Source organism: Rhinolophus sinicus, chromosome 1, assembly GCF_057876585.1.
Source record: "Rhinolophus sinicus isolate RSI-liver-muscle chromosome 1, RSI-T2T, whole genome shotgun sequence".
In the NCBI taxonomy this organism is placed as follows: domain Eukaryota; kingdom Metazoa; phylum Chordata; class Mammalia; order Chiroptera; family Rhinolophidae; genus Rhinolophus; species Rhinolophus sinicus.
The window spans coordinates 53376623-53396923 of record NC_142501.1 but is presented as its reverse complement, the minus strand read 5'-3'; the positions used below and the strand labels follow the sequence as shown (position 1 = coordinate 53396923).

The 20301-nt window shown below is 38.9% G+C and overlaps 1 protein-coding gene across 5 annotated transcripts in view; it reads right to left on the bottom strand.

Moving 5' to 3' along the window:
- The window catches only part of DIP2B (DIP2 acetate--CoA ligase B (putative)), a 193181-nt gene that overhangs the window by 53361 nt on the left and 119519 nt on the right, over positions 1-20301 (bottom strand). For 3 of the 5 annotated variants that reach the window (XM_088799314.1, XM_019724578.3, XM_074325685.2), the window contains 6 exons: positions 19054-19179; positions 9291-9503; positions 6398-6553; positions 5783-5905; positions 2512-2709; positions 928-1019 (listed from right to left, as the gene is read on the bottom strand). In XM_088799314.1, the coding sequence (XP_088655440.1) occupies positions 928-1019; positions 2512-2709; positions 5783-5905; positions 6398-6553; positions 9291-9503; positions 19054-19179 (908 nt within the window). The remainder of the gene's footprint in view (positions 1-927; positions 1020-2511; positions 2710-5782; positions 5906-6397; positions 6554-9290; positions 9504-19053; positions 19180-20301) is intronic. The other 2 variants (XM_019724577.3, XM_019724579.3) reach the window with 2 other exon arrangements.

Sequence of the window (20301 nt, the reverse complement as noted above, 5' to 3'; positions counted from 1 at the left end):
ACTCTTGTTTTCCCTTCTTTTGCTTTCAAATTCTCTAAACTCACTCCCAAGGTAAGTTCAGTTCTGAATCATCTAGAGTTCTAAAACAATACAAACTCCATCAGACATTTAGACAACCCATTTCCTTCCTGCACACAAATGTCCATGCTGTTTGGACCACACGGAAGTACCTTCTTAGGGTTCAGTGAGGACTAGGAAACACTCATGTGTCACATTTTAAGGAGAAGCCATCCTTCAGGTGTTCTTCGCCACAATGCAAGAATGTTTTTTAATGGCTAGTTTAGGAGATTCTGTAATCACAAGCCTCCTAAAAAGAAGTCTGTTGTGTAGTTGGTGTTTCATTCTATAAATTCCAAATGAAAGTAATGTCTGATAGTAGGGGTAATTATATTTAGAAAGTCATTAACAGGAAAAAAAGCCTTCAAAAAATAAATAAAAAAATAAAATAAAAAAATATATGTGTGTGTGTGTGTGTTTTTAAATATCACTTCCAAATAAAGAAATTAAATAATGTCAATTTGTTTCTTCTTAGAACTGGCATGAGTCTCCCTTCCTTTCTACAGAAAATTGTTTTAAAAAATTTTATGGGACATTTTTTTAAAGAAAATTATCAGAGTAAACTTTATTGCTGTTTCTGTTGCCTGGATATTGAAATATTTATTTCCAGAAAGACTTAGGTTTCTCTTTCTTTTTATTGGCAGCTCAAGAGTTTACTGATTAGCAGCTACAGAAAGGGACATGTGAATTTCCTTCAATCTATGAACGCAAGAATTATCACCTGGCACTGGGCTAACCTGGGTTGGAACCTAACCATTTTCATTTTCTAGTATGACTTATAGAAATTGTGCTGTTGTACATTAAAAATCCAGAATGTGCATATTAGAAGGCAATAAAACATCACCTCCCTAAAATGAAAAAACCAATTACCCTGTCTCCAGGTTTTAATACAGGTTCATTTTTGGTCCCCAGTTTATTAAGCAGTGTGTAGGCCAACTTTAAACTTCTGCTCCACAACTTTCCTGGAAAAAGAAAAGAAAACAGTCATATAGAAAAACACAGGCCTACCTCAGCAAGAGGACACTCAGTTCCTAAGCATATTTAGTAAGATAATGGCTACTTCTAAATGATGCATTAGACAGGCATCACCCCAACACAGAGAGCCTCCCCTACAAAAAAGCTTTACATTCACTCTAGTTCACGGAAAGCCAGTCCTGCCTCCAAACAAAAAGAAAACATCACTGGAAGCTCATTCTCGTTTAGGTAACTTTTCAAATTATTTTCTAAAGTAATCTGAATATCTTTAGAAATAGTTTGATGTGAACTGATCACAAATAAAGGAAGGGCACAATTTTTTATCACAGGACTGAAACTCAGAAGACTACATTATTCTAAGCTTTTTTTGAAGAACCACTTACATATATGGTACTAGATACTTGAAGTAACTGCAAAGCAAAAGGGTGACTTGAATAATTAAGCATTCCCTACGAGTGCACTTCAGTGAAAACAGACAATAAGATGGAAATTAACCATGTGAAACGTGGATATACTCAAAGAGGTTAAATAAACATGCAAAGATTGGGTCAGCTGACTGCTTTCCTTAAGTGTTATATGGATAAAATTAACATACAGCTTCTGAAATGAAGGCTAAAAACTATTTTCTTTTTTTTGCGGGGCGGGGGGGAGCCTATTCTTCCCCTCTTCCTGCTCCCTCCCTTCAACCACCCTTAGAAATTCTTATTTTAGATTATGGAAAAAGTATAAGAGAAATCATGTTATTTAAAATAGATGTTTGTTTTACATATAACTCATTCAGGCGGGCATCTAGGGTTTAAACTCATTTCAATCTGCACAATTCTTTAAATAAAAACAATTTTCCCTCTACAATTATTCAGTATCTATGTTTATAAACAATGTGTTCTACTTGTAAAGGAAAAAAGGAATCTGAATAAATTAGTACAAAATCCCACAGCCCAGGTTAAATCCATCCTTGTTGGTTTTTTTCTAAAAGAGAGAAGTTAATTTTTTAAAGGATTTATAAAAGAAAAATAACTTACTTTAAAAAGTTATTTACAAAAGAAAAATGAAAAGTTTAGCGAGGATGCAAAACTAAATGGAAAAGTACGGATTCTTTGTTCATTATAGAATTTTGTGCCAATCATAAGCAAGAGGCAGGATGGAGTAAATGACACAGATCTAAAAAGTAATCAATTGTAATTTTTGGATAAAACTACATGGTTTTTACCATACACCATTAATCCTACCCACATGTCTTCCTAAAATCCTCTCCTAATGTGAAAACATCAGTGGATCTACAAAGTCTCTTTCTTCTTTTTGCTCTTTTAAATATTAGTTGGCTTGCAAATGTCACACTAACAAATGAAAATAACTGGAAAGATATACTGAAACACAAGGACCAGCAACTACTACATATCAAGGTTAAATACCACACATGATAATTTGAAGAACTACGTAGTAGGAGGAAAGGAAGGAACTGGATTCCCGTCAACTCACCGTAGGTCAGAGTGTAAACTGGTTTCCCCGTCACATCCAGTGCAGTCAGACAGGGGCACTTTGCCTGAGTTGTGCCCCAGCGCTGAAGCGCAGACTCCAGAGCAGGTGGCCAGTTACAGATGACTCCTAAGGGCTCGCCTTTCACCGGGGTCATCTGCCGTCCCTCAGGCTTGGGCTGGTTGGGGTCTGGCTGAGGTACTGTATCAAAAACACCCCCAATGGATTATGAAAATAAAATCTGAAAAAAGTGCAAAGACCAACTAACACAATTTAGGTCTCTAATCTCAAATATAGTTCCCTTTTTCCCTCATCTTTATCTGGTTTGAACTCACTCTGAGAAAAGACATCATTAGAAATGGTAATCCACAAAATGGATTCATTTTTCCCACAAAATTATAAAATCATATTTAATATATTTTATGCAACAAACAAATCCTGACCCTGTCAAAGCAAATCACTGACCATACAGAAAGGCAAAAAGTATAAATTCCTTTCAGCAGTTTTACAGTTTTTAGAACATCTGTTCTTAAATCTTTTGTTTGTGTCCAATGTTAAGAGCCAGGTTCCACTTCACCAGGTTATGTTTAATGAAAAAGCACTTAAGTGTGAGTCAGAAAACCCAAGTTTACACTCCCTTTTTACTAGTGTGACCTCATGTGAACTGAGCCTTGTTTTTCCTCAGCTGTAAAATGGGGACAGTAACAGTTGTACCACAGGGTCAGTATTAGACTCAAACCGGTAATGGGCACGAATGTTGCTTCCACATCTGTGTACCCTGGCACACATCACGTACGGCCAATGCCTTTGCTTCCCAGGGAGCTGGTACTCATCCTTCTCAGGGCGCAGCTCCACCGGCAGACGCCCAGGAAGCCGTCCCAGCCACTCCTCCCTCAGCGCTCCCACACTATGTGGTAGTCCACGCTTTTTAAAGCACTGAGGATCTCAAGAGCTTCTGGTACTGTACACGTTTTTCTCTTCCTCCAACTGACAGTTTTTTGAGAGAAGGCATGGTTCTTATTCCTTTTATTGCCTCTAGTGCCTAATATGTATGATTGCTCGATCGATGTTAATGAAATTGAACTGAATTTGGGGGAGGACAAAAAATTTCTAGGTTATAAACATGGTCATTCCAGAAACTGGAAGTGAATAATATTTCATATTGTTTCATATAGAGAAAATTAAAGTCATCTTAATTTTTCTACAATAAATAAGTATCCAAACAATAAAAAGCAAAAAGGTCCTACATTTTCACAGCAGGAAAGATAATTTACACATGGAATAAAAATCAAGTATTACTGAGTGCCAAGTATGTGCACAGGATGTGATAAACATGGAGAAAATAAATAGTGCACATATCATTTTTGAACATTTACTGTTTTTAATAATGTTGGTGCAAGGAATACAGAGTCTGTGTGCCCTCCAGGAGTATCTAGAGTGCAAAGGCGACACACACTCACACACAGAGCAAAGTAAACATGAGCAGGGCACGACAGAGATATGTAGAGAAAAGGCAGAAGAGGGCCATATCACCCAGGTTAGGGGGTGGGGTCCCCCACATGGAGCAGGTAACACCTGAGCTGAGTCTTAAAGTAGAGGCAGGAATTAGCCTGGTAAACTGGAGGTGAGAGAGGAAGCACAGAAGGGAGAACAGACAGAATGAGCAGCAAGTATTAGATGGGCCAATGAAATATGAAATAAACTGCATTTTAGAGCTCAATTTAATGGCAGATTTGGGACACTTACTTAAAATGTCTTGATTCATTTTTCTACCACCATAAAACTACTGAAACTAGTTTCACTTCCCAAACCACGGCCCTAGGTAAATGACGTTTCAGTGGCCCTTCTACTTTGTATATTCCCAGGCCCTAAACCACCAGATTGAATAAAAAAAGCGAACATGGGTGACTCTAAATAACTAGCTTTGTTTTTACAAACAGACTGCATATATAGTAGGCATAGTCTTCTGGTCACAAAAGTCTGTAATGATTGCCATCCACTAGGCCCCGATGCAGACCCTGGGCACACTCTTTCAGACTTTCAAAGACACACGGGTGTCTCTTTCCAAAGGTAATCATTATTCACATCAACAACTGTTGCCTATTTATAATTAGTGAAAAGCTATTAGCTCTATTCTGACAATGAAAATTGTTCCAGTATAATTCCTAATTAAGCCTTGACCTTCATTTACCTGGGCAATACACAGTGCTAAAAAGACTGGTGAGGCTATTACTGCAGGAGCACCTTGAACATCAGTGTATCAAGAAAGATGTCCATAGCTTAATGAGTTTATTCACTCCCGAAGAAACAGAAATTCATCTTAACCTCCTACATCAGGTTGCTTGTGCTTCCCACTGCATATAGAGGGCTAACACCAGATCTACTCTGCTCATGTGCCCAGTTCCATTAACAGGTGGGATGTGATCAAAGCCTGCTCGTCTCAGGATGTAAAAATGGACCACAAAGCTACCAAGGCTTAGGTCTTTTGACAAAAGCTTTTGTTAGGTAGATCTTATTTGTCACCTAGCTCCAGTAATTATCCAACGGCCACGTTTGTTTCATCTATACCCTGATGTGTTCCCCTCCCAATCCTTCCTATTAAATTCTAGACATCACGATTTCATCCATAATTTTTTTTAAATTATTGAACGAATAATCACCAACTATTACTACTTTCTCTATGAAGGCATCCCTAACCATTACTACTTCCTCTATTTCTTCCCTTCTCCAACTTCCCATATTAGTTGATACATACTTAGCGGCTAAAATCTGTTTTTACATGTATATATGTTAGCACTGGCCTAAACTGCAAACAACATGAAGAAAGAGGAAGTGACTGTATTTTTATGAACTTTTTTACCATATACCATCTTATCTTATAGAAAGCAGACTGGCTGATTTAACAAAAGGAATAAGTTATATAAAAAAAAAGATTGGGCAATCTTTTGAGGTCACGTTTGACATCTGTATTCTAAGATAATGCCAAATATAAGTAACTTTTAAAATTAGGTATTTAGGAAAGTTTGTAATTTCAAAAGCATATTTCCAAGGATAGTTCTATGCTCCATAGTTATCTCTTTGCCTTCCCTCCCTCCGTAATTTTCATCTGAGATCTAAAATATAAATGATCCTTAGTGGAAAAGAGCAGAGAACTATGAACTTTTTCAACCCAAAACGATGCCTTGTTCATCCTTAAATCCTACAGTACCTGACATGCAGTAGTTGCTTAAGAAATGTCTGTTTACGGAATATGAGTTTTGGGTATTAATACTACTACCTTCCACAATTTCTTCAGAGTCATCCACAAAAAATTCTTTTAAGGGAGGCCTTTTGGGTCGTTTCAGCGTGTTGAGAAGCTGCTGGATTTTTGTGGATACTCTGCTACTGACAGGAACACCTATGCGGGAAAAAATGGTAAGTTAAAAATAATTGATTTTAGGGATATTTTAAGTCCTCAACTCTCTTAGGAGCTTTTATTTCTATTGATGTTTGGCCTTTGCCCACAATCTCATTCTATTTTAAGTGGGACAAATAGGTACAAATATGTACATACCAAGTTTATGACAAAAGAGAACAAATATGGTGCTTTTATTAATACATTGCTTACAGATTTCATCTACTCCCCCTTTTCTCTTACAGTGTTCTTTTCTTTTTCCACACTCCATTTTTTTGTTCAAAGCATCTTTTGACAGTACAGACTAAGCCTGAACAAGTTCAGTGCTGCTACAGTGCAGGCTGTTGAGAAGAAGGCACTAAAGATGACTTGTGTTCGCGGGTGTACAGCCGCGTCGTTCTGCAACTGCTGGACAGGTCAGGCGCTGCTGTTTCTAATTTGAGTTGTTCCAGTTCAACTAATATCCCCTACTTAGCTACCAAAAGGAATGCCTACCATCAGCTGTATCCATAAGGCTGGACCTGTTGGATCCTTTGTGCATGCCTTTAACTATCCCCGAGGGGGGCAGGTCAATATTTGCTGGGCGGATTGAGGAAGATGATGATGAAGAGGAGGTAGTTGTCGTGACGTCAGGGGGAGCAGAGAAATTCTCTAAGAGGGGAGAAAGCAAAATTTGGAATTATATCACATTAACAGAAAAATCAGAATGTTTAAACCCTTTTTAGTTTTTCAACAAGAAAACTATGCAAATAGGGCATGAGCTCTTGTAAAACAACCTTTTAAATCAAATTCTACTAGCAAGGTACAATGAGAGAGCAAGAAGTTAAGCTAGGGCTATCAGTGTTCCAAAATTATTATTTTCAAGAACTCAAGTAGCCTTAGTAAGATCAAATCCCATGACCAATGTTTCTCAAAAACATTCTTTTCTACACAGAAAGACTGGTAGAAATCCAGTATTATAGAAAAATGATCATAATAAAATAAAAATTGCAAGTGACTTCAAAATGAAACTAACGTGAGTATGATCATATGGCTACTAATCTTCTAGTCTCTTAAGCATTTCTTCATGTTTATGTTGGTTTATCTGCAATAGTTTCTCTTCCACTGAAGACAGAAATCGTGCCTTGGAAGTGGGTCAGACTGCTCAAGTTTCCAGATGAAGAAAACCAGGTAAGTCTACTTCTAACATTTATAAAACAACCCAGAGGTATAACAACTTGGATCTACTTGACAGCCGAGGTTCTTCCTTTGCTCTAAACGTGATTAGTGTTCTTGTAATCGGCTTCATGTCGGGATTCTTAATATAAAGAAACTGCACGATATAAATTGGGAGATTCTTAACACAGAGAAACTGAATGACGTAAGTTGAAAGAGAGCCATTAAACAGGGATATGTTATAAAAACTTGGAAGAAAACATCTGGAGAAGTAAAAAAAAAAAAAAAAAAAATCGCAAGAGTAATAAAAGGCCACTCAAAACTTTTCCTATGAAAAAGGAAAAAAAGCATAATATAAACAATTCTTAAATTCAATTTGGAAGTAACGTCTCTATGCCCCCAAAGTCTGTAATGCCTAGTGTAATAGTTTTTAAAGTTTTAAATATACTACTAGCACAAGTATATTGCAGCATATCCCTTCTATAGGATAATGTGGTAACAAAGCATTAAAAACAGACATTTTTATTTGACCCAGCAATTCCACTTAAAAATACATCCTAAGGAAATAATCAGACAAATGCACAGTCATATGTTCCAGGATGTTCATTCCAGCAGTTTTTATAATAGCAAAAAAGTGGATGCTACTTGAATGTCCAAAATAGGGGAATAGCTAAATAAACCAGGGCACAGCCATATAGTGGCATAATCTGAAACCATAAAAAAAATAATAGTATAATTCTATGTTAATGATAAAACAGATGTTTGTGATACACTGCTAAGAAAAGCAGGTTACGAACATTATGTTTAGTACAATTTCATTTTTGCAAAAAATAAAACCAAAACCCTACCTACATATTTGCTCATGTATGCAAATAAAGTCTAGAAGTGTTAGACTGCACTGAAGTGTTATCCATAGGAAGTGAGTTTATAGATTATTTTATTTTTATTTTATCTGTATTTTCAAAAATTTCTATTAGAAACATGAATTACTTCTTTTAAAATAAACTTCCAAAAGTCAATAATGTTGGATAAAATAGTTTCTTGTGAGTACCTGGATAAATGACTTTTCACCTAGTAGAAGCAACAGAAAACTATGAGGTCAGATGAAATCATCTTGTGAACAAAAATCCAGACAAAGTTAAATAGGTATCAGGACAATTATCTTTAGTAACTGAAATTGCTCTCTTTCAGACAAACGTGAAAATCACGCCTGACCCACAGGTGGCTGCTTCCTCTCAAACTGAAGAGGTGTTGAACATGCTCCCCTTGGCCGCTTTAAGAAGTTCAGTGAGTCACAGGGTAGAGTTAAGAGTGAGGGACGTGTCACCCTTGGTGGCACCTGGCTTTTAAGTGTGGGCAATCATACCCTGAAGGTAGCTGTTTTCTTTAAAATCTATAGGCTTTGAATTGAAAATTCTCTAAGCGTTTCTTTTCAGAAACCAATCAATAAAATAAAGATGTCTAGAAAGGTCACTGATATGAAAATTAAGGCACCAAAATGCAACCGATTGTCAATAAAAAAGGGAAAAGTATCACAGACACACGATGTTCATACACATCACTTAGTGCAATGTGTACCAACCAATTAAGCAAAAGCAGAGATCCGAGCTGTATCTTTATCTGCAGATGTCACAACCTCTGAACACGCACACACACACAAACATAAAGCAGAGCCAAGCAAAAGCTACACCCCACACAGGAGCACCGGCCGCGGGAGCAGCTCAGGACCACATCCTCAGGCTGCACACTCTGGTTGTAGCAATAACACAGCAGCAAGGACAATAAATCCAGTCTTCATGCTCTCAACAAAAGGCCTCACTGATGTTGTCTTGGTGCAGAATTTGCTCAGGTTTAATGTATTTTGTTTAAGATAACATAGACAACAATCCTGGGAGAATCTAAGATGTCACATATTTCAACACTTCTAACGGAATATCCTCCAATAGGGATAAACCCACGCTAAGACTGGTGTTGTATCTTGCGGCTTGAGTATTGCGTATGGAAATAGCTATGGCTTCAGGTGGGCAGTACTATGCACCAATAATGCAGGTGATAGCTCCCATTCCAAATGTATTGCTGGTGTTCCCCTTTTTGCTTCATTAACTGTCGTGATCTTTCTGATCCTGTCTTTTAGGCCATTCTGAAAAACCTAATACAAATCATAAACTCTTTCTTGGATACTGGGCGCCAAATGGAACATACTTTGGGCTTCTTGGGTAGATACAGCTCCTACCTATTCGAGTATTGGCAAATACATCAGCTAGAGACCCACTGGTTCCTTTGACCTCTCCATGGGACAGCGTAGAAGATGCGGATGAAGAAGTGGACGATCCCTGAATTGAACGGTTGATCCAGGACTCAGCATTCTGTAAGCTCTGTTGCAAGGCAGCAGAGAGCGCAGCTTGGCGTCTCAGAGAGCCCTCATCCTCGGAGGCCGAAGACGTGTCTGTGTGGAATTAGAAAAAAAGTTGTTCTCGATCCTGCCTAGAACAGAGACCTTTCAGTTCTTGCTCATTGATCACACATTCAATTTTGACACCAGCAAAACATTCGCATTCTTAAGGTAAACTAGTATGTAAAGTTTCTGCAAAATCTCAAGGCAAGGTCTATGGACTAAAGTCTGCAAAAATCAAACAGTCTAAATCTAGAGGTAATTTGAAGTTATTAAAAAAGAAAATCCTTTTAGAACATTCAAACTTCAGTCACTGTTTTTCTGTTCTGAGATTAATCCGTATCTAAGTTCTGTTGGCTTAACTTATTTATGTTCAAATAATTCTGAAGTACTTATTATGTATCTTCCTCCATCTCTTACTTGGAGAAGCTTGTGATAGGTTGCTACACTGATTTTGACAAGCATTCAGTGGTTCATGTCTACTTAAAAGGAAGTGATCTTGATAGGGAGATACAAAAAACTTATGCTTGTTTCCAACGATTTAAGTGCCACACGGTGAACTAGGTGCTGGGGAAGTGATGTAGACTAAGAAACAACGCTCAGCTTGGAGACATTCATGGTTTTATGGAAAAGCCAGCTGGTCGCTTGGCACAGGTAAGCTTTCTGAAGATGGCAGGACAGGGCACTGATCTGTGTTTCTCTTCTTCATTCCCAGTCGGAGGAGAATTATGAGAAATTCACTGATGTCTGATTTTGGCCTGGCTCTGACTTCAGGAAAATAAGGCCTAAATTAGAAAAGTATGTTGAAAAAATAGAAAAAGAGAAGTTCAACCAAATATAGGATAGCCAAGGGAGGCAAAAGTCAGGGATTTATTCCAGGGCTCTAAGCTGACGCCATGCAAGTTAAAGACGCATTTGGTCTGATGTGAAACAAACCCTTTTAGTTTATTTCGGGGGTTATAATGTATAGCCTATGGGTTGAATTTCATTCAATTTTTAAAAAATTAAATAGTCTGTAGTTAGTCCTGCAGAACACGTTCCTGTAACTCAGGTGAAACTGTAAGTCCACTCTCTCCTTTGGCTCAAAGAGCCAAAGAGATAACACTGCTAGTAGCACCCGACAATGGAAATTTGAACCACAAAAGACTACTTTAATCTAGAAGTCAAATTTTGCAGGCTCAGAGCATGAGAGAAAGTTTATTCTTGCTTCCTGCTCTGGACTACCTCCAACTTATTATCTCATATTGAAGGAGATCTAAGGTCTAAGACTGATTTTTTTTTTTTTTTAATCGTACTGCATAACTACAACACATGCCAGGAACTATGTGAGGTTCTGCGGATTCTGAGATGTATGAGTTCTTATGAGAGAGTAAGTGCCCTAAAAAGGCTTACAGTCTTGTACAGGGGACACACAACCCCACAGACTGTTTCACAAGAATGCAATGAATGCTAAGAAATAGGGTAAGCGAGGGTTTCATTTCATTCCTGGGGCACCAATCTCCCTGGGGAATTCAAGCACTTCTATGGAGATGGAGCAGACTTTGAGGAGGTAAGGGGCAACAGATGAGGCTGGACAGGTAGACAGTGACCAGACCCCAAGGGATAAAGCAATGAGGTTCTTTAAAGGGAAATGAGATCTACAATGCAAAAGGAGGACGACTAAAGGAAAACTTAGAGAAAGTAACAGCATCTGTAACCTTTTATTTAAGGAAAGCGTTTTGCATAATTTCCATAAATTATTCTAACATTTCAGCTGTACCTGGGGAGACAGAGATTTCTGTCTTTGCAAACATGCTAAAGAAAAGTGTGTTGTGTGTGTGTGGCGGTGGGGGGGGGGGAGGGGGACAAGAGACAGGTGAATCTGACCCTAAGGATAATGTATTTTCAGGGTAGTATATCTCTGGAGCCCATAAACTCCCCTAGATTTGCAGGCTGTCTTTATTGAATCATTTATTTTAATCTGTGTAAGTCTAAAATCAGAATAACCCAATTTTCAAAAGATAGTAAAAGCAGTATTTTGATGATTAGGTTTATGGAAAATTGGCTTCATTATGTTTCTATATTGGATCAATTATGTAATTAGGTGTATTGTTTCAATTCAATTACCTCATTTGCCCGCCAGTCCTCCTCCTCAGTGTTCAGCAACTGCAACCGGGGGCGGTTGGCTGAGCATAGTGGAAAAAACATGGCCTTGGTGTCTGTTTTCCATCTGAACTCTGGGGTCCACCACTTACTAACTTTGCGACTTGGGGATAAAAGGATCATCCATCTGAGAAGGTTGGTTGTTTGTTCAGCCAGTCAACAGATACTTTTAAGCACTACACTAGTTCGATAGGAACGAAAGGGTAAGCAAGAACACAGAGTCCCTGTTCTTAAAAGACTTATTGGAGTTCTGGGCAGGAAGGGGCCCAAGGAAGACCTAAACCCAGGCCGGAAGGGTAAGCAGGAATTAGTTACGAGGAGAACAGAGAGGGGAGAGAGAAGATTCAGGCAGAGGGCACGGCATGTGAGAAAGCTGGGGGGGACAGAAAACAAGGCACATTTGCAGATCTGAAAGAAATGAGCTGAAGCACAGAATGCAAAACTGGTAGTGATGAAAGACGAGACTGGACAAGTGGACAGCCCAGCTGCTAAGGGCTGAGGAAGACATGCTGAGGAAACTGCCTCAATGCTCAGGGCAGCGGGAAACCACCAAACGGGACAATGTACAGAAAGCACCTCCAGCAGTGCCAGCACACAGCAGGTGAACAATAGACATGAGTTCCCCTTCTCCTCCCTAAATAACCCACCCTCTGTGACCTCACAGATGCAGAACTGTGGCTGGGCAAAGCTTACAGCTGATCATGTGTTAGGATCACGCAAAACATAAGCATTGCTCTGGGATTAGATCCTTTTAAAAGGAAAAACAAGCTCCCTTAAACACTTATATGTTTATTTGGTAGCTTTTTTTTTTTTTTTTTAAGTAACTGTCACCCAGGAAATTGCTATGAATTAGCAGAAATTTGGGCAAGACTAAATTAATACTAATAGAAATAATGCTATCATTTTCCCACTGATTCTGCTCTGGTTGAACACGAACGCACATTGTTACCTGTCATAACTAAAGGCCCTTGGCCTAAGCTCTTGTGTATCATGAATACAATAGGCCTACACAACAGCAACTAATTCTGAACACATGGTTTGCCCTTCAGCTTATCACTAGTGTGATTTTCATACAGCATTATTTAATACTGATCACCAGATGCCTCAAGTCCATTTATAACCAATGTGGAAACACAAACGATTAGCTTGTTGATTTTAAAGAAAGAAAAGTCCTGAATTTACTAATTGTTCTTAACTGCTGTAGCACTTTTAGTCTTTAGCCATGTGTGGAAATGACTACCCTCTTCTCAGTGGAAAATACATTTATTATATCTGAAAATGTTTATTCATTAGTAAATTTAATTTATAAATTAAATTTAAACACCTACCATGTCCATTCCTCTGCTGAGAAAAGAAAGCATACTGCTACACAAGGACTTGTACATGAATCTCCATAGGAGCTTTATTTGTAATAGCTAACAATGGGTAACAACCCAAATATCCATTAACTGAATGTATAAATTGTGGTATATCTATACAATGGAATACTATTCACCAATAAAAAGGAATGAACACAGTACTAATACACATAACAACGTGGATGAATCTCAAAATAATTACACTGAGTGAAAGAAGCCAAACTTTCCCCCTTCTCTGAAAAAAGAAGTACCAGTGTATGATTCTACTTACATAAAATTCTATACAATGCAAACTAACATATAGTGACAGAAAACAGGCCAGTGGCTATCTCATGAGGATGGGGAAAGGTGGGATTACAAAGGGATTATGAGGAACCTTTGTGGGTGATAGATATGTTCATGATCTTAACTGTGGTGATGGTTTCACAGTTTTGCTATGTCAAAACTTAGCAAAGACACGCTTTCAATATGGGCTGTTTATTTTATGGCACTTAGAATTAAATAAAGCTGTAAAAAAATGAATTTAAAAAGAATTGTGGGGGTGAAAATGATGCCTCGGTGAGAGAGAAAATAGTAACACCTGGCAGTCAGTCTACAGAACCTGAGACAAAGGACGTTTCTCTGTAGGCAAGGAAAATGTTTGAAGCTAAGGGGAAACAAATCTTTAGAGATCCAAGAGGGGCCAGCCTAAGAATAAAAGCATATATGAAAGAGAAGATGGAAAGGTTGGTTCCGGAAGCAGACCAACCTTGGGCTACAATTCTGAGATGCTTAATCTAGCACCAAACCCTGCTGGGGTGGGTAATGATTCAACAGACAAGTGTTAGGGAGACTTTCGGAAGCATCCCATAATAATCTGTGTACAGAGAGCAGCTGGGGCTGAAAATCACTATGTGGAATCCAATTGGCAGGAGGTCCATGAGCTGCCTGACCATTAACATCCAAACTGGGGTACCTCTGGGAGAAAGAACACTCACTATTAATAATTACTCTCGGGTCACTCCACCTATCAGGAATCTCCAAACACTGTATTCCTAGGTATTTGCCCACATCTATGAAAAAACAGTTTACAAAACTAATTAATATTACAAATAATAATGGGGTGAGAAGAGAGTTTTCCCCCCCCACTTACTGCCTATTTGAAAAGTTAGAGCAAACATGCAATTATTAGAACTCCCAAATTTCCAGAAAATATTATTCACTAACAATATGGGAGAATAAGAGGCAACACGCCGAGTAGCTTAGAGAATGGGCTAAAAGTCTGACTGCTGTGGGTTTCTGCAACTGATAGCTGTTGGGCTAGTCAGTCCTAGGGGGCCTTAATTCTGCTCCTTGAGGGATTCTCTCTCATGGTGAGTGTTTTCTATTTTTGGACTGTTTGCTTCCACTCTGGATCTTTATCTGTGGGAATCCCAAGTCCCTAGGTTGAGGATGTATCCTTCCAGAAATCCTTTGTGCCCGAGGGTTATCATCAGCCTTTTATGTGAGTTCACTTTTTAACACTAGGTTTTACCAGGGGCAATAGTGAAATTTAAAATTTGTACCCACTGACCACAAATTCTTAGGGAAGTCCCTGCCCCCGTTATTCCAAAGCCAGACACAAGGCAAGCTTTCTTGACATCTTCTGCTGGCAGTTTAATTTTTTTCAAATTCACTCTTCTGCTGAAGCTATAAACCTCTCCAGAGATCTCGAATCCAAGCTTCCAACTTTATATATATCCAAGGTTTTATCTTTTCTACCCTTATGGTAAATAAAACTTGGGTCCCTAGTTTACTGCCGCCCTTCTCCCCAGGGCAGCCAAAGTGCACCCGATCTCACCACTTTGATTTTCAGTGATCATGCTCTCTTATTCCTGTATGCTATTTTAAAAAAATAAAAAGCTGGTTATAGTTTATCTACGTTTCTAAAGGGAAGTTTTCGTTCCCCTGTTTCTAGGAGAAAATTTTCAGGTTTTGTAGTTGACTACACGGCGAGAAACAGAAGTCTGAGCAAGTTATTGAGGCTCTCTAAATCTGTTTTCTCACCTGTAAAATGGGACAGAGGATTATCAAGAGAACTAAACATGAAAAAATATGGTAAGCACGTAGCCCTCTGACAAGTCACAGAGGGTACTCAATGAATGGTTAACTATGAAATTACTTTTATTGGCAAAACTTACATTTTACAACCGGCTATTAGAACAATCAAATTCAGTCTGATAGAGTGGGTTTTTATTGTGCTTTGGCTTAAAGAATATTGAATATTACTAATCTCCCAAGTAATTGTGGACCACTGCTCATAACCCATACCAATAATGAAAGTATTCTATTAAAATGATCCAAATCTATTAATTAGAGCACATTTATAAAGGTCTGATTTGCCAGCTGTTTACTTTGTGGCTTAGAATATTGAGGAAAAGCTCCCCAAGTTAGTAATCAGACAGGTAACTTCTTTTAAGTTCAAATTAACTGACTGTTACACGTTTTGGGCTATGTGCTCTCAGAAGGCAATAGCCATTCAATTTGTTTGGAATAATACTCATTCCAGTACCATGCACACAATGAGTATCTGTTAAGTAAAAAAAGATGGGGCGTTAGTAGAGTGAAAAACAAAATCAAGAAGACTTATCTGACCCCTAATTGCTGTTTGACCTGGGGCAAACCACTTAGTGACTATGTACCTGTTTGTTTCCTCATCTCTAAAGAAATCTTCCCTTCCTGCTTCACAGAGCACTTACGAGGGGCAAGTTAGGCCGGACGGCCATGGGTATGTGAAAGTCCTTTGCGTACTGTAACATACTATAATTCCATAAAGCATTATTAAAGTATGTTAAAAGTATAACGATACCCCAGTCTGTCCACAGGTGTCACAGAATACAGAGAGGTAAAATTCTCCTTCCTGGCCCTAGGAATTACTACTACAGTCATTTTCAAGCAGGGCCCTGCGTGAAACAAACATCTAAATTTAAGTTTCATTCTACCCAAGCCAGTCGAAATAGCTTACTGTGTTTGGGGATCATTATGTGGTCTATTTGGTCATTCAGGCACCCTCAGAATACAGTAAGTCCACACGGATACAGAAAAAGCTTAGAGGGGGAAAAATATATGCTGCAGTTTTTGCATTGTGTTTATCCGTATGAATGAATAATAGGGTTACACAAAGAACCCCCACAAAGAGAGAGCTGAGGTAATTGCCTCATGACATTAGTAAATGATTTCAGCACATAAAGGGAACTGGATGGCAGTAATTCAAGCAGTCTAAAAGACTCTGAAAAAGGACATGGACAGTAAAAGAACCACAAATTGCTACCAACTTGGAGAATTTAAATTTTTCAATCCATAAGATAGAAATCAGTGTATATATCAATAAGCAAATTTTAGGTTGATTGACACTTTATTACTTGAGCTTGATTTATGAAAAAGACAAATTATTTCCCATGCCAACTATTTACCATAGTTTCCAGACTAAATGATACTATTAAGAAGCCAAGATTTACGACATATTTTACTCCTTAAATCACTTTTATTAAATCCCTCCAAAAATAGCTCTAAATTGTCATCAATTCAGTAATTTCTATATTATGTGCTGAGTGCCCCCCCACAGAAGCAGACTGGCCAGTGTGCTCAAGCAGGTATCCCAGGAACTAGGTTCACCCGGGACGCACGTGCAGAGTGAGGGCCCTGACCGGTTAAACGTCCTTGACCGGAGTGTGAAATTCGAGGTGAATGTTGCCCTGCAAGAGTGGCACAATTTTTCTAGAAACAAAGTCACAGCAAGGTCATTTTTATAGCTGCCTTTAACAGGCAATAATTAGTGTCAATTCTCTTCTTACTTCCCATCCTTTGAGTGCAGCCTTGTTTCAAGGGATATTAGAGTAAATATGCAAGCTAAAACCTACCTGCCATCCCTGGGTTAGACCGGAAGAGGTTCTGGGAAACAGTGATATAGGTTTAAACTGCAGACAACTGAGTCTCTAACTGGTGGCTCTCAGAAGTTTGGAGAGAATGGATTCCAAATCCTAACTTGGGAACAGCAAATTCCACCCCCCACATGAATGGTGCTAACAGACACCCAATGATACAGTTCTTCCCACTTTCCTCCCAGTGCTTCTCCTAGGCATGTGCGTAACGGCTGATGGAGAGCGTGAGGCTGTAGCTCCATGTGGGGACCCTGTGAGAAACCACCAGGAGGGTGCCCTCCACGGTGGAGAGAACGTCTCCCCTATTCAGCAACACTGATGTCCCTAAGAGCACAGTCAGGTTTCTCCAATACGATTCAGAGCTCCCCAAAACGAGATAGATAGGAAACCTTTTTACTACTCTGCTCTGCTGAATAAAGGTCCTAGGAGAGAGGGCTGAGTCTTTACAGTCATGAAATTATTAAAACATGTAAGTGATCAAGAACATTATACCACATGCTTAAGGCTGCAGACAGAGTAGGACATTAGCGTTCAGAAATACAGAGGCCTTGTAGTGAATGCCGAAGGACTGTGGTCTCATTCAGCCACGAACAGCCATGATTTGTTTCTCGAGTCCGTGAATTCCCCTCAGGCACTGACTTTTGTAAAAGGGGATGAAAAAGGTTTCCATTCCTTCTGAGCATTCTCAAGATCCCTTGCTGCACTCTCACATTTAACCCGAAACCATGAGAGCAGACTATTTACTCTGAAACTGCATTTCTTTAATACAGCTCTGGAGAGGATTGTTTCTAAGGACTTCCAGTCATATTGCTCCCTACCCTTTGCCATTTACTGCAACTGAACCCTCCGCCGCACTGCAGCACACGCTGCCAACAAGGAATAGCTACTCACTGAGAGCCCCCTTTGTCCGTGAGGACCCAACTGGTGCTGTACGAACGCCGAAGGGAAACCATCCAAGAGTCTGAATGAGTGGGCTGGAAGTACGCACCATTCAATACAGACACAAAATGTCTTACTGCGATGGTCTGCCAGAGGTATCCTGTGTTACGTTTTGAGAAACACTTGAAGCCACAGAGCTATTTCTCTCGAAACATATTGACACCACAGATGTAAAGAAAAAAGCACATACAGTTAATGAGCCCACAGCCAACCCAAATGCGCTCAGAAGTTAGCCAGAACCTAGGAGAAAACTATTAATATGAACCTGGACCAGGGAATCACAACACTATGAATAGCTCAACCTGACAGCTGTGAAGCAAATTCAACCACAACAATGTAACCTTCCTGGGAATCTCCCAGAAGACAGTAAGTAGTTTAGACAAAGACAGCACGGGGAAGTTTTTACGCAGAGATTTCATTAGCATAGACTCACTGTCTCTCATCTCAGAGGCCTACACTGAGATCTGGGCTGGGATTTCACCTAAAAACAGTTTTTTTTAAAGTTTTTAAAAACTTTGGGAAAGATTCTGTATAGATATAAGACAACTTAAAAGTTGTTATAGTTGCCCTTCAAATATGAAGTTATAACTCTTATATTTACATTAGGGGAATAAGGATTCCAAGTCTGGGGAACGTGGACGGAATGAAGACACTTAGTTCCTGCTATCTCATGACCCCATTATAGAAAGTGATTCTTAAAAATATATAAATGTATACAAAATATATCAATACACACACACACACACACACACACACACACACACACTTTTCAGGTCCATTACAACTTTGCATAACTGCTCTCCTATCATCTTTAATGATATGCCAAATTTTGTCCCAAATCTACTTACTTGTATGGCTGTTGCAGAGACAAAGCATCTGATTTAGGAGTATAAATTTGATAAAGAAATATATGACTATGGGTCATATTTTGGATGTCAATGGAAATAGCTATTTAACCACAGCAAGATTTTTTTTGAGACCCTAAGCTTTAGCCTGTATCTATTTATGATTATACAAGTTTGTGGGTTACAGCAAGGATATGCTGGAAATTCAGAAGGAAAAAAAATTTTTTTAAATAGCTTTACTCTTAAGGCCTCTGTGTGTCGTGTGTTGTTTACAGTGCAACAAACAAAACCTGCCACGTTCAGTGTGTATGCGTATACACCTCTGATGAGGAGGAGAGAGTTCCGGCACCTAGCTCAGAAAAGAAAAAGTAGAACTTATTTCAGGAACAACTGTCAGAGAGAAAGGTTCTGATAAACCTACCGGGAGGTGTGCAGGCATCCGCAGGAGACTGGACAAATGTGGACCGCCTTTTGGTTGGCATGGGCAAAGCCATTTTCTGTTCTTTATGCTTTGCCAGTGCAGCTTGAACTGCTTCTGTATGGATATCTGAAAGATTAAACATTTGCATTTATTAGCTCCTGGCTCTTCAAGTGTTTACTTCTGGGGGCTGACCTATCACGGCCTCAACTGTTGAAAAGGGGACGTTTCAGTGATTTTTATTTATCATTTGTATTAAAATGTAAGGGCAGACGTTACTTGTTTGCCACTTTGGCCACAGAATTCAGCTCTCCACTTGAATGTCTAATTGCAATCTCAAAATTAACATACCCAGACAGAGCTCTTGGTTCTGCACACCCACCCCCAAACTCACTCTACATTCCTACAAAATAAGATCATACTGTATACAGTATTTTGTAGTCTGTTTTTATTTTATTTTTATTTTTAACTCTTACAAAATCCTGAGGTAGATACAACAACTGAGATGGCTTCCTAGCTCCCAAGAAACAATTTCCTTTTCTCAAGGAATGGGCCCAATCTACATGCAAACCATCCTCTAAGGTAACCAATCTTTTTCCAGTTATTGGTTTATCCTTCTTATATTTCTTTTTGCAAAATAGGCAGATACGTGTGTATTTTTTCATTTCCCTGTACTTCACACACAAAAAGCCAGCATAACAAATATGCATTTTTACACTATGCTTTTTTCACTTACTATATCCTGGAGATCATTCTATATCAGAGATCTCCATTCTTTTTTATAGCTGCAGAGCACTCCATTGTACTCCATTGTTTAGTCAACTACTATCCTCTGTGTGAGCACTGAAGTGTTTCCAGTATTTTACAATCACAGATAATGATGCAACGAAGAGCTTTGCAAATATATTTTATACTGATGAGAGTATATCTTTAGGGTAAATTTCTACAAGTGAGACTCCTAACTCAAAAAATGAATATATTTTTAATTTTATTACATTTTGCCAAATTCTCCTCCAACAGAGTTTTATCGTATTATTGCACTACTACCAGCGCTGTATAGGTGGGTCTTCCCCCCCCCCCCCCCCCCCCCCCGTAGCCTCACCTTCAGAGTGTGCTGTCTAGCTTTGTTTGGTAGCTAAGAAGTGATATCTCAGTATACTTTAAATTTGCATTTCTTTCATCATTAATGAGATTAAACATCTTTAGAGGATCTAAGGGTCATTTAATGTTTGCTTGTAAGAGAAGTGAATG